The sequence below is a fragment of the Bufo gargarizans genome, chromosome 7, assembly GCF_014858855.1.
Source record: "Bufo gargarizans isolate SCDJY-AF-19 chromosome 7, ASM1485885v1, whole genome shotgun sequence".
Lineage (NCBI taxonomy): Eukaryota > Metazoa > Chordata > Amphibia > Anura > Bufonidae > Bufo > Bufo gargarizans.
Genome location: NC_058086.1, coordinates 177,030,838 through 177,057,251, shown reverse-complemented (window position 1 = coordinate 177,057,251; position 26,414 = coordinate 177,030,838). Strand labels below are relative to the sequence as shown.

The window sequence follows — 26,414 nt, the reverse complement described above, 5'->3', positions numbered from 1 at the left end:
TAATAAACAGGGCACTGTGGGGGAAGGGGTCAGTGTTAAAGGGGTTGTCCGGGATCAAAAAGATTTTTAAAAACATGATATTTTACCATGTCTAGCTGATTTAAGGTCCTCCTGTTGTGTTCCTGTATTTTTAGCACTCCTCCAGTGCTTCCACGGTCCTCCACTGAATATTGACATGTTTGTGTACATCTGTGGTAGCTTCCCGACGCACTGCCTTGTGGGTCCCACAAGGCAGCGCAGCATAGCAGCGTCCGGGCTGCCAGTCAGATCAGTCTCCACTCCTCCGTGCATCCTCCCCCCTCATTTGTATTCCGCCTCCTGCCCGCATATACCTCCTCTCTATCTTCATAGCTAAGGCTGCACAATGCCCTGTGATGTCACCGGACCAGAGGGGCGTTACATAGCCCTGAAGTTACCTCCTACAAACCTCCCTCCCTGCGCTCTGCATAATATTCTTGTGTGCCGGTGACGTCACCGGACCAGAGGGCCGTTACTTAGCGCAGCCTGTTTCCACCTACTACCCGCCCTCTCTGCGCTCTGAATAATGTTCGTGGGTGCCGGTGACGTCACCGGGCTCCTTGCAAAGCGGAAGAAGAGGCTTTGCTCTCCACTGAGGGGCCCGGTACGTCACTAACTTGTAGAGAAACTGCACTTCCGGCTCCAAATTTGGATTAGAATACGGGGCATCAGAAAAGGAAAATAAAGATAATGCAGGCATGTATGTACAATTAAGGTGACTACAGTGCACTTAAGCAAATATCACCAATCCCGGACAACCCCTTTAAGAGGTGGGGGGCTGTGGAGGTCACTGTTAAGGGGGCGGGTGCTGTTATAGTGGATAGAGTATAGTGTTGGTATCTTTTAACGATACACATAAACATTAAATGAAATAGATGAAATATACCCGAGCAAAGCCATGTCCTTCAGCTAATATATATATATATATATATATATATATTCGGAAATGGGACAGCACTCCAAGACTTGAAAAGAATAAATATCTTTATTCACCCATGTGAAAAAATATATTTTCACATGGGTGAATAAAGATATTTATTCTTTTCAAGTCTTGGAGTGCTGTCCCATTTCCGGATATATATTAAGGGTGAAGCTCATTCCCTTGGACATAGCACCTGAGCCAGCGTACTGGTGCCGCCGAATTTCCTTTTGTTTTATATATATATATATATATATATATATATATATACTACACAAAAATGTATGAAATTGCATTTAGGGAGACTCTCATCACATGCACTATTATTCACAAAATGGGAATTGGAAGCTTATTTGATACATAATGTAGAAATGTCTAAACCCAAAAGTTAAGCCAGAAAAATGCAGTACTGACTGTGAAATTACAAATATGAGCACATCTTAGGATATGAGAATGGAACTGTCTCTCAGTGAGGCAGAATAATGTGATAGTGACACTGTCTGCTTGGGAACTGCAAGATGCAATTTTACACTGCTTTAAGTACATGTATCTTTTTGAGTTGACATGCAAAATGGTTTCGCTACTTGAAAACGCATTCCCTCCCCTTTTCCTTATTTAGGGATGTGTGCCTGTCACTCTTCACTGCCGTCCATAAAGGGAACTGTTATTGTACTTGGAGCCGGAGACACTGCTTTTGACTGTGCAACCTCGGCATTGCGATGTGGTGCCCGCCGAGTATTTGTGGTATTTAGAAAAGGATTCACTAACATTCGAGCTGTTCCTGAAGAGGTAAATTATATGTTAGAATTAAAGCTTAATATTCAAATAGTGTCTCTGGTTTTATCCTAATTTTTGGAATGTATGGTTTTAGGAAATTACTGTTTATGATGTTATTAACACAATTATTTTATATCAGAGAACAACACAACAAAGGTTCTTATGCATCCAGGTCATGGTATATCAGTAATAATAAGTCAGAACAATTGTATTTGTTGAACTTTCTTGTTCCCTGAAGAAGATTTGCTAGCCATCTGACAGGTTTTCTCAGTGAGAATGGTTGTAAAATAAATATTCATTATTCAATTCTGGTAACTCATGTCCCAATCATGAAGGTAACATGTTGATTGTATTTGCATGAGTCAAGTTATAAAGTGTGATTAAACTGCCCTAGGACAGGTGTTAGAACAGCATTGTAAGTGGCAGACAAGTTGCACCCCTACTCCTCTATTCAAGCTTGCTATCTCTTTTAAATAGCTTTGTTAATGCTGGAGATTTCCTGTACAAGTTATTCTAATTAAGAAAGCTAGTCGGATGAAAAAAATACAAATCCAGCTGCTCTGACTTATGACTACTGATAACACAAAAATAAATTTGCAGTTCTGAGAGGGGGATTTCTCATTCCCTATTGTTAGCAGACTAATGTATGTGGGAGAAACACTGTGTCCTGTCAAAAACAGCCTGAAGTCTTCTGAAGGGTCATGCCAGGTGCTCAGAACTTTGCCATTGGTCATGTTATTTTTGGAAAATTCTGTGTATAGTAGTATTAAGTATATAAGTTACAACTTGTTCAAAGTAGTAAATGCTTTGAACTCTCCATAAAATAACAATTCTGGAACTTCTTTGCTTAGACTTCTGTGTTGTACAACTCCTATTCTTTTTAGAAATGTAAGAATAAATTGACAAATATTATTATAATTATTCTTATCAGCAGTGTCCCTTTACACTCTTAGAGTCCATTCACACGTCCATTGTTTCTTTCAGGACCCATTCATTTTCAATGGGTCCTGGAAAAAATCGGACAACACAATGTGTGCTGTCCATTTCTGTTGTTCCGTTCCGCATGTCCGATTAAATATAAAACTTGTCCTATTCTTTTCCACAAAAATCGGATCCTGGTACAATACAAAGTCAATGGTTCCCCAAAAAACGGATGACATTCGTTACTTATGTCATCCGTTTTATGCGGAATCCGTTCCTGGAAATTAAATCCTGCCCACAGAAATCACTTATTCACTTTTTTTTAAAAAATTTTTTCAAAGAAATCCAAACAACTTTATTTGCTTTGTGAAATTTATACATGTCTCCGTTTTTTGCGGATCCGCAAAAATCGGATGACATACGGATGACATAGGGAAACATTTTCCTGAACAACGGATCCGCAAAAAACGGACCGAAATTCGGAATATAGAAAAATACTGACGTGTGAATGTAGCCTAAGGGTCCATTCACACGTCCGTTGTTTCTTTCCTGATCTGTTCAGTTTTTTGCGGAACAGATCTGGACCAGTTGCGTACCCATTTATTTTCAATGGGTCCTGAAAAAAATCGGACAGCACAATGTCCGATTTTTTTTTTAGGACCCATTGAAAATGAATGGGTACGCAACTGGTCCAGATCTGTTCCGCAAAAATGGAACAGATCAGGAAAGAAACAAAGGACGTGTGAATGGACCCTAACACTGTCCAAACAGTGGTGACCATGTCAAACTGTTAAAGGGAACACTAATGTCCAGCTGTCAGTTTGATTAATTTCAAGGTAAATAATAAAGAAAAACTATAAGAAGTCTAAGAAAGTATAATTCAGAATTGTTATTTCATGGACATGTTAGGAAATACGGAAGGTCATCTTTAAAGGGGTTGTTCACCCCAATCATCATTTAGGAGAACCTCAAAGAGTAAAATAGCTTTCCAAAGTCTTCCAAATACAAATCAAAATAATTGCTCCTTGGGCTATGAAAAATATTTGAAGCCATAAGTACCCATAAGTACTTCAAGAAACCGGGTGGATAAATTAAGTGTAAGGTATGTTTTTAGTGGTCCTGCATAGTGGAGACCATCCAGTGGTAAAAGAACAGATTGACTTTACTTATATACTCTCATAAATCAGATAAAAAAATGCTTATAAAAAAAAAACAGTCTTGTGAGATTCAGGCTCTCCAGCTTTACCCCAAGTTTCCAGATGTCTTTTTCCAGGGCTTATAAATGAAGTTGATCTTTTCTTATGTGCCTTGCTTTCTAATGTGATGCAGAGTTGCAGACATATGCCTGGATGCAAATCTGCTGGTTAAAATACTTAGAAGGTGGATGAAAACCCATTATCTGGAACAGAATACAAGGCAACTAGAAGCATACCTATAATGATGGCAGTTGTCAACAAGACTGCAAAACTGACTTCATCTTAAGCATCTACCTTTCCTGTTGGCAGTCAGTAAAGGGTTAACTTCTAAGCCTTCACACTGAGAGGCCTGGAAATAATTAATTTAAAATGATTTGTGACTAGTGTTGAGCGAACTTGAGTTTTAAGTTCGACGTCTAAAGTTCGGGTTTGGGTTATCGAAGAAACGTGTTATGGATTCTAAATTCCGTTATGGTCCGTGGTAGCGGAATCCATAACGTGATTCTTTGATAACCTGAACCCGAACTTTAGATGCCAAACTTAAAACACAAGTTCGCTCTAAACTATTTGTGACAAATGAATTGATAACAAATCAAAATTGTTGTGAAAGTTCAGCAAATCGACCTCATCAAATTTATCAAAAACTTTGCTCATATTTAGTGATGGTAGGAGATAATACTATTGTTCCGATAATGAAGCAGATCAATAATGATGACCAAAGATGAATGGAACATAAAAGCTGCATTTACATGTAGCAAACATCTCCTCTGTATGGGGAGGTGCACAGGGAATCATAGTTTACACAGGAAAATCTGCTGCTCAGAAATGACAATTTTGAGTCCTGTATCAATGATGGTTTCACTCAATTAATGAGTGCCCATAAGAATATTTGTTGACAAACAACTCACCTGTGTAAAGGCACTTTACCTCTCCCCGAACCTTCCCCCAGCCTTACAATAACAATGACTCTCAATGTCCCTTCTGATTTTCCTATTGAAACCATAGCCTGCAATATAGAAAAAGTAGGGAAACGAGTAAGGCAGAAAGAAGCAAGAAAAAGCTAGCTACAAACAAGACCAAGTAAAAATAGATGGGCCTGCCGGCTCGCAGGTCACAATTGTAGACCTGGCAGGAGCGGGACAAAGTCACAGATAGCAGCACAACTAACCATTCTGCTGCAATCTGTGCTGAAATGCGACTAATATAGGCATATTTCAGTATAATAAATGACCCCCATAGTTCTTACAATATCACCAGCAAGGTTATAGCAGAGACCAAAAATATCAGGAACTCCTAAAAATATATCTGACTGCAACAGCTCTTTACATAAACAGATGTATCACCATATATCAAGTAAAGGCCATAAAAAACAATCAGCTTAGTAAAAGTCTACAGGATATTAGAATATTGTGCAAAAGTCCATTTATTTCAGCAATGCAAATTAAAAGGAATTGCATTAATGCACCTTAAAATTTGAATTTTGTGAAAAGGTTCAATATTTTAGGCTCAAAGCGTCACACTCTTTTCAGCTAATTAATTCATACCCCCTGAGCAAAGGGCACCTCAAAATTGTGACTTTCATAAGCTGTAAGCCATAATCATCCAAATTATAACAAATAAAGGCTTGAAATATCTCGCTTTGCATGTAATGAGTCTCATATATTAGTTTCACCTTTTAAGTTGCATTACTGAATTAAATGAACTTTGCACGATATTCTAATTTTTCGAGTTTGACCTGTATAAGGCATCTTGTGTATTTTAAGATGTGCTGGACAATTTAATGGTGCAGGTATTATAAGTGGATTAAGAAACAGTCGATTGCCAAATAAATCAATGGCAGAGAATTCTTTGACTGCAGGAATAGGCACTTGTAGTTCAAGTCCATCAATCTTTATGCATCTATGCTAATACCTAATGACTTTCCATATCCTTCATGACCCATTCATTATTAAATATCCTTTTAAACAGTATAATACATGTACAAACAAGATATAAGGAAAGGAAAAGAAAATACCCCAGCCCTTCATTTTTCTTGATCCAATTTTGTCTCATTTTACGTTAACTGAGAAATGTATCAATGAGTCTCTGCTTCCAAGAAGCTCAGCCATGACATTCAAACGTCTTCCTCCTCACAGTCCTGGGGCAAGACAACTGGCTGTAGAAGGAGCATTTCTGCTTTGTCTTGTTTTCAGTTGAACAAAAAGATTATTAAGCCCTTCCCTTTGGTAAAGTTTGCTTAAGACCTACATCATGGTTAAGTTTTGACCCTCAGCCAATCTCCAGCTGGAGATAGAAGGCATTAGTAGTAGACTAACACCTTTGTTCCCTACATTATTTAGACAAGATTCTTTGCAGTAATTTTTTAGGCTTTGTGTGTCAGTGTTCTGGTTTAAACACCAGATAGTGAAGGGTAGAGAGTATGGCAGAAGGCAGAAAAACTGTAGTAAATTTTACCTGAAATCCACGTCACCTTAACTGCTTGTGTAGATTTCAGTTCTGGTCCATGGACATTCCAAGACAAGTCTTCATTATTAAGAGGAGTGCACCTTTTAATAATTGTGGCACATCTGATGCCAGTGGTGCACAGATTAACCCCCTAACAGTTTTGCTTTGGGAAATGGACCTAAGAATTCAGCCGGAGCAGAGCACCAGCCAAAGAGTGAGGGCTTCTGTAAGCCTTCATTACACTGGCTGTGTAGCAGCTAGAGATATTGCCTGGTCTAATAATAATAATAATCTTTATTTATATAGCACCAACATATTCTGCAGTGCTTTACAATTCAGGGGTTCATGTGCAACCATAAATAACATGGCAACAGACAAATCAAAATTTAGAACAAGAGGAATGATGGTTCTGCTTTCAAGAGCTTACAATCTATGAATCTAAGCTTTAAAATACCAGTATCAAAGCATTATGTCCTCTATGCCGGGAGATATAGCCTTTAGAAATCTGTTTGGGAGGGAGCACAGCTAAAAGTGAAAGTTGGTTCAGTGTGTGTCTTAGTAATTGTGGGGCAAGATGCCTGTGGTGGGAAGGGGGGGGGGGACTGATAAAGGTCCCCATAAGAGTTGCATATATAATGCCAGTCTTTATGACTGTATCATGATCATGCAGAAAATGCTGCCTTCTGACAATACAGCAACTCTATTTCTAATTTACATTTATCATTAATTTCTTGGTTTAATGTTCCTTTAACTCATTTTTCATATAATTCTTAAATTATCATTTTCTACCCAAATAACGCAATTTATATATTTTAAAAGGAAAGGATTGAAAAGGATCAGTTTGATTCTGGGGTCATTTTGACTAATGACCTGCACCAGAGACAGACACAGACAGTAGAGGAGCCCAGTGCAAGAACAGTATGGGGCACATTTATTAGGACCAGCGTTTTAGACGCTGGTCTTGATAAACTTATAAACTGGCGGTGGATTCGCCAGAGTTATGAAGAGGCGCAGGCCTCTTCATAACTATGGTGGATTCTCCGCTGGATGCAAATGTAAGATGGCTTCCGAGCTGTCTTACATTTAGACCTTTTTCTTAGCCTGAAACAGGCATAGAAAATGGTTAATGAGATTAGCCTGCCCATGCCACACCCACTTTTTTAGACATGGCGCGAGCGGGGAGAAGTAGTAGATTGCGGTGAAATTAACTGTTGTGCCCCCAATTTGCACCTCAAATACGTCTAATTTAGGCATATTTCAAATAAATTAATTTTTCTCAATGCTCTTTATTATGGTTATATACTGGAAGTGTGGCTCCTCTAAGCCAGTATCCAGTTGGTGTTGGCCAAACTGAGATACAGAGTCTAAGGAATCCTGTGGTTTTTGCACTGAAACTAGACGTTAATGTTAAATGTAAGCAAGAAATATAGTTGCTGTTACTATCAGTCTGCAGCATTTTTTGCAGGGTCCTCCTGACACAAACAGTCTTGCACAAATTCTGCAAAGTACACAAGGGTTAATATCTTCATGATCTCTTTCATCTTTAGCTGGTGACTTGCCGATGGGCAGGCTATACATAATGGTGGAGCTTAATGATCTTTTTGTCCTCCTGCAGAAAGGTCCCAGCAGGATTACAATTGCACCAGTTGGTTGTCTTACAGCCAGACACAAAACACTGAGGAGAAGAAGGAGAGGCACATGTAGCAACTCCTAGGACACAAACAGAAGATGTTTTCATTTGTGTTATTTTTTCTTTAGTTTTGTGTTTAGTGTTTCTTCAACTACCACAAGGAGCTGTGGGCTTTTCTAAAGAAAGATGCTCAAAATGAGTTCCACTAAATAGTAATGAATTAGCAGAAATAGCGTCATCAGGAATAGAACCAAGGTTCATTACCAGGATAGCGGTATGGAATGCAACAGGCCAGAAGGTAAGACAGGACATAGGTGCATAGTCATAGTAGAGCGAAGGTCCAGAGTCAGGAGTAGAAAAAGAGGTACTAGGTAGTCAACCCAAAGGATGAGACAGAAGTGTAGTCAGGAACAATGCTGAGGTCAGAATCAAGATCACACTCTGGAGTCTCTCTAACGATATATTAGTAATTATGGAAAATGTGTTAGCTCAATCTCTTACATGAAATCAAATAAACCTGCTAAACTGATTTTGAGGTAGCAATATGTCTGCTTTACTACTGGACCCTTGAGGAACTGCACTCACAGTTTTAATGACCACAAGTTATAATGTTATTTATTGTATTGCAGGTAGAATTAGCCAAAGAAGAAAAGTGTGAATTTCTTCCATTCTTAGCGCCTCGTAAAGTGATTCTCAAGGGTGACAAAATCAGTGGAATGGAATTTGTTCGAACTGAACAAGACGAGGGTGGAAATTGGATTGAAGATGGAGATCAGATTGTTCAATTAAAAGCCGATGTTATCATCAGTGCATTTGGATCTCTGCTAAGTGACCCCACAGGTACAGTGCTTGTCTTAGTTCTGAATTGTACGATTTTCAAAAATATTGCATATTAAAATATTGACCATGGTTGTCATGAGGTAAGTAATATTAGAACTGAAAAATAATATTTCCATAAAGCATCTCCTGAATGATTATTCCCAACCCTCTGAACAGGATGAATCAATTGTGAAGAGGCAGATTAATATGGGCAGCCACCAATCATTCCTTATTATTATTATTATTACATGACTTTTCATCCTGAATTTCCAAAGAAACAAATCATAAAGCTTTGTCTGGCTGATCACAATAAAGGCTGTGATGAGCCTGTAGAACATAAAATGGCTAGTGTTTTTTTATTGCGCTTTTAATCTCGAAGTTCTAAAGGCAATTTGGCTAATGAAAAGTCATTTCCATCATCTATTCTTTTTTCTTTGTACCACTGCACAAGTCAAGCCAAAATTGAATACAAAGTTCAGTGACTGGCATGCAGTACAACTATGACATTGAGAATGCTGAGATTTAGAAAGGTGCCTATTTTGAGAAAAGTTATGTAACTTTAACTTAATAAATATGTGCGATTCACCCTATAAGACACATCCGCAAATTAGACAAAAAATGCTTCATTAGACCTCAGATCAGACCACCAATCATACCCTTAATGGGAATCAGATCTCAGCTCAAACCTCCAATGTTAATAAGACCCCATTCGGACCTCAGATCAGACCCCAATGTGAATGACCCCCAATCAGACCTCAGTTCAGACCCACAATGTGAATGACCTCTATTCAGACCTCATATCAGACTCCCAATATGAATGACCTCCATTCATACCTAAGTTCAGACCCCTATGCTCAGAGCAGACAAAAAAAAAAATCAACTTCTCCTGCTGCAGACATCACTACTTTTTTTTTTTTTTATAAATATTTTTATTATTTCAATACAAAATTTTAAATCCTTATTACATACTCCATGAGTCCACCATTTCCGATCTGTAAACATAGTTAACAATAATTTCAAACAATTATCCCTAACAGTGCTAACATTAAAAGGGAAAACAAAAAACAAAGGGAGGTCTCCTAGAGGGGAGGGTACAAGGACCACCCAGCATCCATGGCTTAATAGAATAAGTAAACTCTCAGCCCAAGTTCTATGTGGCTATAGGGATAGAGGTCCGAAGCCCAGACATCCATCAAGCAACGAGCGCCGCTCGCGGACGCCCTCACCCAGACACAGAAAAATACAAGCCAAGAGGTTGGCACCAGTATGACCAATCGCTTGATATTCCCATACTACCTGTAGGCGAACTTGCCACGATCTTTGATCGCAGGCCTTTAATAAAACGGAAACCAAGAAGAGGGGGTCCAGCAGTCTCACCACAGTGGTCAGAAACCCACTCACATATTTCACTGCCTCATCCCCGTATGATTAATCATATCAGAGCCATAGTTCGCCGTACCTTGCGTACATTAGCTTAGATTTTACATGCAGCAGAGAACTCAACTCAAATGTCAGATGCTGGCAGCTGAAAAAGGAGATATAAACAGAAAACAGAGCCTAAATCAGCTCTGTCTCCTTAAAAGAGCACACAATAGCGTGCTCGTCACGTATAATCCATCCCTGCCTGCGCTCGAACTCCGTATCAACGGGAAGAGCCGTACCCCGAGCCGCGCCCGGCACCCGGGGACCCCCGGACTCCAAGCCGCGACCCCCCCACTCACATATCGCTCGATATTTTAAATAGCTGAGAGCTCCCATCATCATATAATGCCGGGAAGTCCCCCCTCCACCATCCTGGAGACCCGCCCGTGCTCGGATATACCTTCACATTCTTCCTCAATAATGTACATAAGGAAACACCGGACAGATAGAATTTTCCCCAACTCACCCCTCCCACCCATCCCCCACCTTGCAGGAAACAACGAAACAAAAAAAAAAAAAAATAAAATAAAAAATCACTACTAACATGCAGTTCTCTTCCTGCTACACTGTGTGGTGACCCAACATTCCACAGCATGAGGTCACAGAGGGCCAATGTTCTTACTCTGTGCATAGGTCACGGCACAGCATGTGGAATCTGCAGGAGCAGACCAGGAAGCGGTGAGTACAGAGCCCAGGGAGCACAACATTCACTCCTTCTGCTTCCTCCTGTACTTCCATAATGAACTCACTCATTAGTATTTGCCCCATATGACATTTCCCCCCCACACACACACAATCACAAAATATGTATCTTATGGGGCGAAAAATATTGTATGTTTATAATCATCAGCCCTTCCAGAAATGAGACTGCAAAATGGTTTTTAACAGGTTAGCAATACTGCAGACGACAGCTGATGTCACATGGAGGAATTTATCAACCCCTTTGCACCAGAAAAACGGCTTCAAAAAATCATTAATTTATACACAAGCACCATTTAAATTAAACAGTTTGTGCCTTTTTTTTTTTTGTTTTATGCAATGTTTGCCTTTTTCCCAAAAAATAAATGTAAGTGATATGGGTGGGGCTTAGAAGGAAGTTGTGGCCTCCTTTGTTTCTCAAATTTTCTACAGTTTATGTCAAAACTGGAGTAAGATATATCTCAAATCTACCCCCAACTCAAAGCTGGGATAGATTTCACTTTCCAGTCCAATCAGAGAGAGATACTGTATATACCTTGTGACAGTGAGAGGTCCTGTTCTAGCCTCCACTCCCCTGACAGGATCACACAGCATTATACTGATTTATAATGCTGTGTGACCCTTAGAGTCCTGAAATCTATTGTATTACATGGACATAATGATATGGCCCTTAAAGTCCTAGAGTCTAATGCATTACACTGACAGCATTATGTCATTGTAATTCAGGACTCCTAGGGTTACACAGCATTATAGATTGGTATAAGGCCTCATGCACATGGCCGTTGTCATTTTTAGAGGTTTGCAAATTGCGTATCTGCAAAACACGGAGACTGACAATATGCGTTAGGCATTTTGCAGAATGGTACCTCCTACCAGTTGTTAGAACTGTCTATTCTTGTCCGCTAAATGAACAAGAATAGAACATGTATTTTTTTGTGGGACCGCGGAACGGACATAGGGATGTGGACAGCACACGGTTGGCTGTCTGCATCTTTTGCGGCCACATTGAAATGAATGCAACCACAGCTGATCCTAAAAAAATGCAGATTTGATGCGGACCAAAATCATGGTTGTGTGCATGAGTCCTAATGCTATGCGATCCTTTCAGAGGAGTGTGACCAGAGAAGGACCTTTCACTGTCACATGCTGCAAATTTATCGCATTCAACTCGCTTATGTGTCTTGTGATGGAGCCAGCATGTCTGGCTCCATCACAAAAGCTTTAGTGTTAGCTGTGTTAAGGTGGCCATACACCTTCAGCATTTATTTAGCCCATAGATATTCCTTTCAACTCCCCATACACATGCATGCCCAAGTATGCAGGTGTACTGCTTCTGGAAATCTCTGGCCATAGTTTGAGGATGTTGTAAATTAATCTGTTGGCACATCCACATAAAATAATCATCCGCTTCTTCTTATATCGGCCGTTTCAGCCAACTTGACTCTTATATGTATAGGCAGCTTTTGTCCCTCTAGTTAGGTGATATCAACCCTTACCATACTTGGAATGCAAAAAACATTATAGCTGGAAGTTAACCCCTTCATAGTACCATATCAAAATTATCACAGATATTCCTCTCTTTTAGTGAATAATCATTGCTAAGCCATAAAGATGTTTATTATAAAGAAAACGAGGAACACCAGTACAAAACGGACTAGCTACCTTTAGACAGGGTGCCTTAACTCCTTGAATGTATGTCATAATGAATGCACTGTCACACACAAAGCATACGTTGTTACGTTGGATACTTAGCTTCCATCCTCAATGTACTTGTGAAGCCGATAAATGTTGAGCCTTCTGCCAAGTTGGAATCTCTTGGAAAAAAAATCCCAGCATTGAGATAATATAAAAAAATTATCGTCCTTCCAGGCCACTGATGAATCATACGCCGAACCATATGGACAATCTGGTATTACATCTGCCTCTACCAGACTGACTTTGTACACAAGCAGGTGTTCACTTTCCAGTTCTACAAATATGTGATACCCATGCATAGTGAGAGTTTTGTTAACAAGAAGGTTTTTTACAGGAATATCTTGGCAGTTACTAAACCATATTTGCATGAGAAAGGTATTATAAAAAATAGTATTCCTACTTTTGCTATTTTTACCACTTGATTACCATGACGTGGTTCTTAGTCATACTAACTGGGGCTTATCTAGGGCAAAGAGGTAAAGGGTTTTCATAAATACTGATGAGTGTCACTACCTTTGTTTTACAACCTTTTATATGCCTTTATTTAGCTAAGCTACATATCTTGACTAGACAAGAGTGAATCAATTCTAAACAAATCAAATCCGCATTTTCCCAAATTTTGGGACAAATTCGAATATGAACTTTTGCCAAATCAAATCGGGTGAATTTTTCAAAATAGCATCAGCCATTTTTAAGATATGAAGACTGGAGAGATGAAGAAGGAGGATCACATGACCCCAGGTGATATGTGTATATACACACTGGCTTGCGTTTGCCACCAAATATGCCATCGAGTGCAATTAGTTTTCAATAAATTTGCTCGTCGTTAATCATGATTTGTCATTGTCATAAAGTGATAAGGGAATCCATGGTTTAGCTCTAGTCTACAACCATCTCATCAACGGAGTAAAGACATAGCTTATAAATGCTGCATGGATGACCTACACAAAATGCCGTCAGCATTGCTATCATTTCAGATACATTCAGTAGCTATTAAACATTTATTATGCAAACCCTAAAAACAGCTAGAAGGATTGTGTTCCCTAAGGACCCCAAAGAAGTGTTGGTCAAGTAGCCAGAGAATAGCTGTCACATATTTTTCTCACCTCATTGTTCTTTCTTAAGCAATACATGAGACTGTTTCTAAGGTATATGTCAGGGCTTACACCTTCCAGTCCTCTGTAGGCATATTTAGACACAATGGCTAGCATTTATGGTAGACAAGACCATATAATTTAAAGAGGACCATAGTGTCTTTCAATCCTGCAGGTTGCTTGTGCCCACTACAGGTTTTCACTACACACACTTGCCATATTTTTACTAAATATTAACAAAATTAATTTTCTATTAACAGCTTACAGGAAAATTTATACAGTGGAACAAATAAATCATTAATGAATTGTTACATACATACATACTGTGGGGTTTCTCTCTGGTAGAGAGGCGCAGTACAGAGGCAAAATACAAGTTCTTAACTCAAAACGTCAGTGTTTATTCACACTTAAGGCAAGTGCACAAAACAGCATGTGACTTTGCAGTCTTGGTGTTAATTCACACACAATGGAAAGTTCATATAACACAAGTCACCTTGCTGGCAGTTCCACAGCAGACCTTAGGGGGCCTGTTTCCCCAGCATGCGGCTCTCAGCCATTTATCACGGCACCAAGCCTCAGATCCCAAAACAGAGACATCTCTGCTGAGCCCAGCTGCCTGTTTAAGGACAGCCAGGTGCTGCCAAAACCCGGACTGGCACTTAAACTCCGGCCCGGTATTTGAACTTACCTGGCTGGAAACCATCCCAGCCACACATGCTGGGAGGAAGATACCTGCCTTGCCAGACACAACCCCTCACTGTGTCACATACCCTCCCCCTTTGTTCAACCCTGAGGGGATGGACACACGCCAGACAATGTACCAGGGACAGGGCATCTACGTTTCCCTGCAATCGGCTTGCTCTGTGTTCTACAGAGAACTTAAAGTTCTGCAGAGACAAAAAACTTTTAGTGACCCGGGCATTTCTGTCTTTGGTTTGACTCATCCACTTGAGAGGGGAGTGGTCATTCACCAGGCGGAACTTTCTCCCACTTGATAGCCAGGCACTCTCTCCCTACTATACTGTACCTGGTTTCGGCTGGGGTGAGCTTGCGGGTTAGGAAGACAATGGGAGGCTCCTCTCTGATGACTTCCTGAGACAGTACAGCATCAAGGCCTACTTCGGGCGCATCTGTTCACCTCTTGAAGTCGGGTGTCACCAAAACCATACAGAACTGACTTCAAAGCGGCAAAAGCCTCTTCTGCCCAATCATCCCAGCAAACCTTCACTGATTTTCGTCCCTTCAGGAGCCCTTTTAAGGGCGCCGTTAGAGTAGCAAAGTGGGGAACAAACCTCATGTAATAGCCCACCATTCCTAGGAATGACTTTATTTGTTTACCTCTATTTTGTTCACTTGGGGTTAAGGGAGTCCACTACAGACTGCACTTTGGGCAGGTGACTTTCCCAGTCGGTACTGTGAATGATAATATAGTCCAGGTAAGCTGAAGCGTACCGACGATGTAGACGAAGCACAATGTCCATTAGTCGCTGAAAAGTGGCGGGGGCGCCATGCATACCAAAGGGTAAAACCTAATATTGATACAGCCCCTCAGCCGTGATGAAGGAATTTTTTTCTTCTCCGTTAAGGGCACCTACTAGTACCCTTTTGTGAGGTCCAAAACAAAAAAATAGCGGGCTTGTCCTAACCTCTCAATGAGCTCATCATGGGATACGCATCGAATTTGGAAACCTCATTAAGTTTTCGAAAGTCGACTCGTTACACAACCGCAACGTCCCATCCGGCTTGGGTATCAATACTATAGGACTGGCCCACTCACTTTTTGACTCCTCAGTGACATCTAGCTGCAACATTAGCTGCACCTCCTCTGATATGGCTTGTCGCTGAGCTTTGGGTACCCGCTATGGTTTTAATCTGACTTTTGCCTGAGGCTCAGTGACAGTGTCCTGCTGGATTATGGAAGTGCGTCCAGGGAGGTCTGAGAACACATCAGTGTTCCGACTAACGAATTCCCTGGCCTCCTAAGTCTGTTTAGAAGAGAGATTGTCAGTAATTTTTACTATAGCAACCGCCTCTCTTGCATCAGACAGAAGGGCTGGTCTCTTCTCCTAGAAAACCCGGCCAGGGGCTCTCTTCTGCACAGGTTTCCCTATCTTTCCACGGTTTGAGTAAATTCACATGGTATACCTTTTCCAGCTTTCACCGCCCTGGCTAGTGTACCTTGTATTTTACGTCTACTATTTTCCTCGTAAGGCCCCTGCCACCTAGCCAGGAAGTTACTGTCCACGGTCGGCACCAGAACCAAAACCCGATCACCCAGGTTAAAGATCCATACCTGAGCCAGATGATTATAGACCCAATTCTGGGCTCACTAAACTGCATCCATATGCTCCCTAATAAGAGGCAACACTGTCTCTATCTAATCTTGCATCTGGGTAACGTACTCAATGACACTTCTATGTGGAGTGGGTTGTTGTTCCCACACCTCTTTGGCCACATCAAAGAGACCGCGCGGGTCTCTTCCATATAGCAGTTCGAAGAGCGAGAACCCAATAGAGGCCTGGGGTACCTCTCATCTGCGAACATGAGATAGGGCAGAAGGAGGTCCCAGTCCTTCCCATCTTTAGACACTACCTTTTTCAACATATTTTTTAATGTTTGGTTAAACTGTTCTACCAGACCGTCCGTTTGCGGATGGTAAACGGATGTCCGTAGTTGTTTTATGTGCAGCAACTTACAGAGTTCCCTCATCACCTTGAACATAAAAGGTCCCTTGGTCGGTCAGAACCTCTTTAGGTAGTCCTACTCGGGAAAACATCTTCACTAACTCCTTAGCTATGAGTTTGGCCGAGGTATGTTGCAGTGGCACCGCTTCTGGGTACCGAGTGGCGTAGTCTAGAATGACTAAGATGTGTTGATGCCCTCTGGCGGACTTCGGTACTGGGCCTATGAGGTCCATAGCTATTTGGTCGAACGGTACTTGAATAATCAGGAGAGGTACTAGGGGACTATGGAAATGTGTCTGGGGGCTAGTTATATGGCAGGTCGTGCAAGATTTACAAAACTCTTCCACCTCTCTGAATATGCTGGGCCAGTAAAACCACTGTAGAATACGATCCTGAGTTTTCTGAAGCCCCAGGTGACCCCCAAGAATGTGTTGGTGGGCTAGATCTAACACTTGCGATAACCCTTAGGGACTACCAACTGTTCAATAGGCTCCCCCCGTAGTTGGTTTACCCAATACAATATATCCTGATGAACCCCAAAATGGGGAAACACTGACTCTGTCCCAGGTCATTGTGGTTCACCATCTCCTATTAACACATTTTCCCAGGCGCGGGATAGGGTTGGGTCCCGACATTGGGAGGTACCAAAATTTTCCCCAGAGACATTGAGGTCTGCCAGTTCAGGACCCGGCAGCAAGTCCTCCACATCTTGCACATCACACTTAGCGGGGTTGTCTCCCCCTCTTCCACCGAAGTGGCGGTCACCCCTACTGCTGGCTCTTCGGTCTCAGGTTCCCAGGGTTCTGGTCTCCCCCCTGAGCCAGGCCACTCTGCTAGGGTTACCCCTGTCTCCTGGGTATCAGTCACTCTCATACCAGGCCACAGTTCCGGGAAGTCTCTCCCTATTATAAGTTCATAGTGTAAATTTGGTGCAACTGCCACTTCGTGAGTTCATCTGTAAGCCCCCGTGGTTAGAGACACCAGGGCGGTGGGATAGTCTTTTAAGTCTTCATGGATGCACATGACCCCGACTTTTCGGCTAGTATACTCCGCTGACTGCACCAGGGGAGCCCTTACTAGGGACACCAGACTCCCTGAGTCCAGCAGAGCCTCCGCTGGAGTGTCTCCTACCTCCACCTGGCACAGGTGGTTTTGAGTTTTTTGGGTACCTGCTGCACACAGCTTCTTGGCATATAGCAACTGATGGTAGCCATAGTTAGTATCCATGGGTTCCACTTGATGGGGACAGTCAGCTCTTACATAGCCTAGCTCCGGACACCGCCAGCAGACTATCGCAGCCAGGTCCCTAGAGGGTAAACCCCGGGTAGGTTTGGTTGGTACAATTTGCCGGGTCTGAGATGGAGATTTACAGGGTTGACTTCCCCCCTCCAAAAAAAAACAACTTAACAGTCTTAGTAGTCTCATAGTGCTACACTGGTCCACCATTTCTAGGGAGTTGCCAGGAGACACCTGGTCGATACAGCGCTGGAGAGGGGGTGGCAGAACCCTCCAGAACATATCAGCTAATAGTCTATCCAGCATAGCCGTGGGACTCAGCACATCAGGCTGTAGACGCTTTTGCAAGAGGTGGAGTAAGTCATAATTCTGGGTCCTCACAGGCTCAGCCAGCTTAAACCCCCACTGATGTACCCGCTGGTCCCAGACCAACACATTAACCCCAAGTCTTGCCAAATTCTCACCCTTTACCTTTTGGTAGTCGGCCACTTGATCATCCGGCAAGTAGAAATACACCCGCTGGTAATCAGATGCCAGGAATGGAGCGACAACCTCAGCCTACTGGTCACGGGGTAGCTTTTCCATGATGGCCACTTTCTCATACATCGTCAAGTAGGTTTCAATGTCGTCTGCAGGGGTCATCTTAGGAATCACGGCACGGACTGCTTTCCGGGCATTGTGGACGCTCGGGGTTGCTCCTGCTGTCTGCAAAGCCATCACATGTTGTAGCAGCAACTGGTTAGTCTCCTACTGCTGCTTATTAGCCTTTCGTTGCTGTAGGTTTGTCTCTCACTGCTGCAGATTAGCCTCCATGAGGGCCTTCACAACAGCCTCCAATTTGTCATAGGGCACTGGTTGTAATACAGCTGGTTTAATGTACAACATACAACTGTGCCTGAAAAATGCAGGCATCCTCCACCAATTGTGAGGTTTCCACCAATTGTGAGGTTTCGCTCTAGTATATAGGGTAAGCGGGTGCAGTACAGAGGCAAAATACACATTCTTAACTCAAAACTTCAGTGTTTATTCACACTTGAGGCAATTGCTTAAAACAGCACGTAACTTTGCAGTCTTAGTGTTAATTCGCACACAATGGAAAGTTCACATAACAAGTCACCTTGCTGGCAGTTCTGCCTCCAGTTGTCCATAGCAGGCTTTAGGGGGTCCTGTTTCCTCAGCATGCGGCTCTCAGCCCTCCAGCATGGCACAAAGCTTCAGATCCCAAAAACAGAGAGACCTCTGTTGAGCCCAGTTGCCTATTTAAGGACAGCCAGGTGCTGCCAAAACCCAGACCAGCACTTAAACTCCGGTCCGGTATTTGACCTCACCTGGCTGGAGACCAGCCCAACCGCACATGTTGGGATGAAAATACCTGCCTTGCCAGACACAATCCCTCACTGTGTCACAATACAGACCCATAACTGAAATGTAAAACATTTATTTTAACATGTTTATGAATAAAATAAAATAAAAAATATAAATTACTGTCAGGTTATATATACAGCAATATATTGGTTTTATAGATCAGTGATACCTCTAGATGTGCTATCTATTTGTTGAAAGGCTGAATTACGGCATATTCTGCCCATTGAAAACCACAGATCTTTTAGATTTTATGGCATTTATGGGATGTAGTGAAGCAGGGAAGATCCTGCGCATACACAGACACTTCTGTTTAAGAGAACACAACACCACATTGTGCTGCATATTCCATGCTCACTAACAGAAAACAGGAGAATTGGAGGACATGACTATTCCCTGTTCATGCTAATTAGAAGGAGCTCATGCTCTGGAACACAGCACAGATGAGAAGACTGGGTGCAAGCAAGTGATTAGGTCATATGAGTATATTCTGCATTGGGTAATAGGGGCAGAAATGTTAAATACATTGTATTGCAAAGTGAAAGATGTCAGGACAGGCAGAGTTTGTATGTATCAAAGAAACTAATCTGAAGTCAGGGCAGGCAGGAGAGTATCAGAGTCGGTAAACTGGCAGAAGTTTAGAACATGGTAGGCAGACAGACTAACACACCTTCACTACTTAACAAGACAACTAGGAACCTAAGCTCTGGCAAGGAGTGAGAGGGCAGAGAAGGAGCTGATTACAATTATAAGCAGCCGTGCAACTGCACACAAAAAGGAGAGGAGGGAAGTGATGGTAGCAGAAATGTGAATAGTAGTAGCTCAATGAATAATGTTTTAAATGGATTCTATTTATATTGATGATGCTCTATCCTCAGGATAGGTCATCAATATCAGATTAGCCGGGGTCTGACACCCAACAACCAGCTGTTTGAACAGAAAGCAGTGCTCGTATGAGTGCTGGCTTCTCTTCATTGTCCTAATGGCAGATGTAATTACATCTCAGCGGACCCTATTCACTTGAATGCTAGGGAGCTGTTCCATTGAAGTGAATGGAATGGCTTAGCTGTAATTACACCTGCTCACCACTGAAGAGAAGGCAGCTCTTGTACGAGCACTGCTTTCTCTTCAAACAGCTGATTGGTGGAGGGTGCCGGGTTGCAGACCCCTACCAATCTGATGTTAATGACCAATCCTGAGGATAGGTCATCAATATAAATAAAACAATCAACCCCTTTAAAGCCGACAGACACTGACTGGCGATGCAACACTGAGCATATACCTTGTATCACTGTCTTATCACTTTCTCAGCATCTGCTCTGAGAAGCAGAAAAGACGCTGCAGCTTCAAAAGTAAACAAGTCACCATATCAGGGATCCCTTCAGACATTTGTTGGAACCGATACAGAGGCAAAACTGAGCATGTGTCTACCTTGGAATATTTATTGAGGTGGCCATAGAAAGACTATTTAATAGAAACAACTATATTAAAATTATTCCTAGAATATCTGCGGATATATGCCTTTTTTCATGTACATAAAAACAATGCTTAGAATGTGCTGGAATTATGGAATTAACTATAAACAATATTCAGCTCTGCTAAATGAGTAAATAAGCGAGATGTTATATATATATATATATATATATATATTATATATATACACTCACCTAAAGAATTATTAGGAACACCATACTAATATGGTGTTGGACCCCCTTTTGCCTTCAGAACTGCCTTAATTCTACGTGGCATTGATTCAACAAGGTGCTGATAGCATTCTTTAGAAATGTTGGCCCATATTGATAGGATAGCATCTTGCAGTTGATGGAGATTTGAGGGATGCACATCCAGGGCACGAAGCTCCCGTTCCACCACATCCCAAAGATGCTGTATTGGGTTGAGATCTGGTGACTGTGGGGGCCATTTTAGTACAGTGAACTCATTGTCATGTTCAAGAAACCAATTTGAAATGATTCGAGCTTTGTGACATGGTGCATTATCCTGCTGGAAGTAGCCATCAGAGGATGGGTACATGGTGGTCATGAAGCGATGGACATGGTCAGAAACAATGCTCAGGTAGCCCGTGGCATTTAAACGATGGCCAATTGGCACTAAGGGGCCTAAAGTGTGCCCAGAAAACATCCCCCACACCATTACACCACCACCACCAGCCTGCACAGTGGTAACAAGGCATGATGGATACATGTTCTCATTCTGTTTACGCCAAATTCGGACTCTACCATTTGAATGTCTCAACAGAAATCAAGACTCATCAGACCAGGCAACATTTTTCCAGTCTTCAACAGTCCAATTTTGGTGAGCTCGTGCAAATTTTAGCCTCTTTTTCCTTTTTGTAGTGGAGATGAGTGGTACCCGGTGGGGTCTTCTGCTGTTGTAGCCCATCCGCCTCAAGGTTGTGCGTGTTGTGGCTTCACAAATGCTTTGCTGCATACCTCGGTTGTAACGAGTGGTTATTTCAGTCAACGTTGCTCTTCTATCAGCTTGAATCAGTCGGCCCATTCTCCTCTGACCTCTAGCATCAACAAGGCATTTTCGCCCACAGGACTGCCGCATACTGGATGTTTTTCCCTTTTCACACCATTCTTTGTAAACCCTAGAAATGGTTGTGCGTAAAAATCCTAGTAACTGAGCCGATTGTGAAATACTCAGACCGGCCCATCTGGCACCAACAACCATGTCACGCTAAAAATTGCTTAAATCGCCTTTCTTTCCCATTCTGACATTCAGTTTGGAGTTCAGGAGATTGTCTTGACCAGGGCCACAACCCTACATGGATTGAAGCAACTGCCATGTGATTGGTTGACTAGATAATCGCATTAATGAGAAATAGAACAGGTGTTCCTAATAATTCTTTAGGTGAGTGTGTGTATATATATATATATATATATATATATATATATATATAATTCTTGTGTTTTGCAAAGAATAACATTACTTTCTTTATTTTGGCATATTTATATTGGGTCGAAAATCTTACAACTGGAAACCACTAGAAATCGATGTAATATTAAAATAGAAACATGCCATTGTTCTGTTCCTTGTGCCTGTAGTAATAAGCCATTTTCCAGGAGTTTATAGTGTGATCATAGAAAGATCAGGGCACTTGCACTGTATTGCTTGCTGATTCCCTAGAGTTCTGTTTCTTCTAGTACAGCATAAATGTGTCCTCTTCTGCACTACTGAATGTAAAACTCAAAGCGATAAGGAAGTGACAGGTTTAATAGATTTCATAGGAAACAGAAAGCAGAGATATCACTCCAGTAATATCAGGCTGCATACTTCAACAGAACATTTCTTCAGTCTAGATTTCGAAGGAACAGTTGAACCACGCATTTACACTTATTACAAATAGGTGGCAACCTGCATAGGATTTGTAATGGATGCCTTTTTCTGTTTTGATATTAGAAATACAAATTGAAAAACCTAAGAATGGATGTAGAGATTAAAAAATAAATAAAGAGAATAACTGAAGCCTCAAAGCATTTTTCGTGATTTATTTTGGTTTTAGGTGGACATGACCTTCTAAGAGTTGAAACCATGTGATATAAAATATTTAGTAACAGCAGGTACCTGCGAATATATAACTCCTTACAAATTTGTTGTTTATAAATGTAAAAATATAATAAAACCTGGTGTACAGATTTTTCTTCTTTACCATCTCTTCGGCATTTCTGTGTTATTTTGGGGAGGTGTAATGGCCATTAGTGTCCATTTTTACCTACTTGTTTTAAATAAGTTTTTGCTGGTAATTAGAGATGAATAAACCAGTCGAGATTAGTTTGAGGTCCGGTTTGCTGAATTTTTGAAAAGGTTTGGTTCGGACCAGAACCAAAGTTGCTCCGATTGCCAGGAAAGCTAGTATATAACACCCTTCAAGCCTTCTAGAGCTCATATTTTTTTTTAGGAAAACTTGTTATCTTTTTTTGTTTATTTCTTATGATTATTTCCCCCTCCCCAAGCTCTGGAATGCAATGACAGCAATAGTAAATGATGTATGAATGACACTGGCTAACATAGGTAAGGGTAAACGCACGTTTCACAGTGTTATCATACACACACGTCTCATGCTTTTTCATATTCCAAAGCTTTCAAAAACTGGCAGATGATGTTTAAACACACACAGTGTTATGAGATAAAAAAAAGGTGTCTTTGGGGAATGTGATGGTTGGAAAGTGGCATTAGTGGCATGAGGCTGGCCACAGAATTCAGAAGCCATCCACAACTTGATGGTAGGTAGACAGACAGACAGCTAATCATGTACATGTATGCTGCAACTTAAAGAAATGTAACCCCCCACCCACAAATTATATATTTATTTTATATATATATATATATATATATATTTTTTTTTTTTATCTGTAGCAGTGACCTACAGAATTAGAAAATTTCAACTGTGTGGAAAGTGAATACACATAAACTGACGATTGAGAGGCATTAGCAGCATGATGCAGGCAGCAGCAGCCATACAGAATGTGATAATAGGCATATAGACAGCAACAGTGGCAACATAGATCATCCTCCTCAATAAAGGCTTGGTTCATTTTCACAAAAGTGATGTTTTGGACACTGACACTGGTCTGCTTGGGTGTCGTGACGCCCCCTGCAGCACTTAAAACCCTCTCTAAGATGGCACTGCAGGCAGGGAATAAAGAAGATAGAGAGCATGTGGTGTCAGTTTGGACCACTATTCCAGTCTGCCTGCCCATAAATCCATAGGATCAGGGAACTAGGTCTGCAACCAAAACCAGCCATAGTTTAGGTAGTCCTGAACCTGGGAGCTGAGGTGAGAGCTGTATTTTTAGACACGCTGGCAGCAGGTGTCTGCTCGTCATAAGCTGCAGCAAGTTGCGTACATTGTTTCCTTGTAGTAATACAATTTGTCCCCACTTTCTGCCAGAGGAACCCCCCCCCCCCTCATTTTGCCTTGGTAGTGAGGGTCTAAAAGCATAGCTATCCAGTAATCAGGTGGCCATTCTGGCCTGCATGCCCGAGGAGCCACTTCTTTTTGGTTCAGCACCCAACAGAGACAATTGGGTGTGTTGGCTGATGCCATCCTTATCATCATCCTCTTGCTCCTCAAACTCCTCCTCCTCCTCTTACAGCGGCATCTCCTTATCCTCATTTTAGTCATCTTCGTCTCCATGACAGTTTATTTTTGTGTGTCCGCAACAGCTATAGGGTAGACAGCAAGATGTGTCAGCTGCTCTTCCTCCGTGGTCCTCTGCTGCATGAGAGTAGCCATCTTTTCTAAGTTTAATATGACAGGAATGCCATCATTCATGCCGCAGTTGTCCCTGCTAACAAACATTGTGGCCTCTTCAAAGGGCTTCAGCACACAACAGGAGTTTTGGATAAGATGCTACTGCCTGACTTCAAAGCAATACATGCTCCCTGCTGCTAAGGCTGTCTGGTGCATTACAGAATCATTCATGGCTTTCCACTGCTCGTACAGACACTTAAGCATGTGCAATTTAAAAAAAAAATAATGTCATAATACATAACGATAGAGACTTGATGCTTAACACACAAAGGTAGATTGCTGCCATATTGTGGGTATTGCTGTAGTAGCTACATATATAGGTCCTTCTAAAAAAATGTGCATATTGTGATAAAGTTCATTATTTTCTGTAATGTACTGATAAACATTAGACTTTCATATATTTTAGATTCATTGCACACAACTGAAGTAGTTCAAGCCTTTTATTGTTTTAATATTGAGGATTTTGGCATACAGCTCATAAAAAAAAACAAATTCCTATCTCAAAATATTTGCATATCATGAAAAGGTTCTCTAAACGAGCTATTAACCTAATCATCTGAATCAACTAATTAACTCTAAACACCTGTAAAAGATTCCTGAGGCTTTTAAGAACTCCCAGCCTGGTTCATTACTCAAAACCGCAATCATGGGTAAGACTGCCGACCTGACTGCTGTCCAGAAGGCCATCATTGACACCCTCAAGCAAGAGGGTAAGACACAGAAAGAAATTTCTGAATGAATAGGTTGTTCCCAGAGTGCTGTATCAAGGAAGTCTGTGGGAAGGAAAAAGTTGTTGCAGAAAACGCTGCACAACGAGAAGAGGTGACTGGACCCTTAGGAAGATTGTGGAGAAGGACCGATTCCAGACCTTGGGGGACCTGCGGAAGCAGTGGACTGAGTCTGGAGTAGAAACATCCAGAGCCACCGTGTACAGGCGTGTGCAGGAAATGGGCTACAGGTGCCGCATTCCCCAGGTCAAGCCACTTTTGAACCAGAAACAGCGGCAGAAGCGCCTGACCTGGGCTACAGAGAAGCAGCACTGGACTGTTGCTCAGTGGTCCAAAGTACTTTTTTCGGATGAAAGCAAATTTTGCATGTCATTCGGAAATCAAGGTGCTGGAGTCTGGAGGAAGACTGGGGTGAGGGAAATGCCAAAATGCCGGAAGTCCAGTGTCAAGTACCCACAGTCAGTGATGGTCTGGGGTCCCATGTCAGCTGCTGGTGTTGGTCCACTGTGTTTTATCAAGGGCAGGGTGAATGCAGCTAGCTATCAGGAGGTTTAGGAGCACTTCATGCTTCCATCTGCTGAAAAGTTTTATGGAGATGAAGATTTAATTTTCAGCACGACCTGGCACCTGCTCACAGTGCCAAAACCACTGGTAAATGGTTTACTGACCATGGTATTACTGTGCTCAATTGGCCTGCCAACTCTCCTGACCTGAACCCCATAGAGAATCAGTGGGATATTGGGAAGAGAAAGTTGAGAGACGCAAGACCCAACACTCTGGGTGAGCTTAAGGCCGCTATCGAAGCATCCTGGGCCTCCATAACACCTCAGCAGTGCCACAGGCTGATTGCCTCCATGCCACGCCGCATTGAAGCAGTCATTTCTGCAAAAGGATTCCCGACCAAGTATTGAGTGCATAACTGAACATAATTATTTGAAGGTTGATTTTTTTTGTATTAAAAACACTTTTCTTTTATTGGTCGGATGAAATATGCTAATTTTTTTAGATAGGAATTTTGGGTTTTCATGAGCTGTATGCCAAAATCATCAATATTAAAACAATAAAAGGCTTGAACTACTTCAGTTGGTGTGTAATGAATCTAAAATATATGAAAGTCTAATGTTTATCAGTACATTACAGAAAATAATGAACTTTATCACAATATGCTAATTTTTTTGAGAAGGACCTGTATATGCTGCATAGTAAAAATTAAAAGCAGCCCTTAAAAAAAATTACATTGAGACCATGCTGAAACATAAAATACATAAATGGATGATTGAGGCTTGATGCTAAATTTTTACTTAACACACACAAGTAGATTGCTGCTAAACCTTGTGTTGTGTATCACATATATATGCTGGTTTAATTACATTTAACAATCTCCCCAAAAAATTTAAATTCCAACCGCATGGAAACTCTAAATATGTAAACAGACGACTGAGGCTTAACGCTCAATTTCAAATTAATACACAGGCAGATACACTGTGGGTA

At 41.5% G+C, this 26,414-nt stretch overlaps 1 protein-coding gene across 1 annotated transcript in view; it reads left to right on the top strand.

The window, feature by feature from the left end:
- Nucleotides 1-26,414, top strand: part of DPYD (dihydropyrimidine dehydrogenase) — a 1,350,396-nt gene that overhangs the window by 639,202 nt on the left and 684,780 nt on the right. Inside the window, exons 10-11 of the mRNA XM_044302252.1 lie at nt 1,557-1,726; nt 8,536-8,746. Of these exons, the coding sequence (XP_044158187.1) occupies nt 1,557-1,726; nt 8,536-8,746 (381 nt within the window). The remainder of the gene's footprint in view (nt 1-1,556; nt 1,727-8,535; nt 8,747-26,414) is intronic.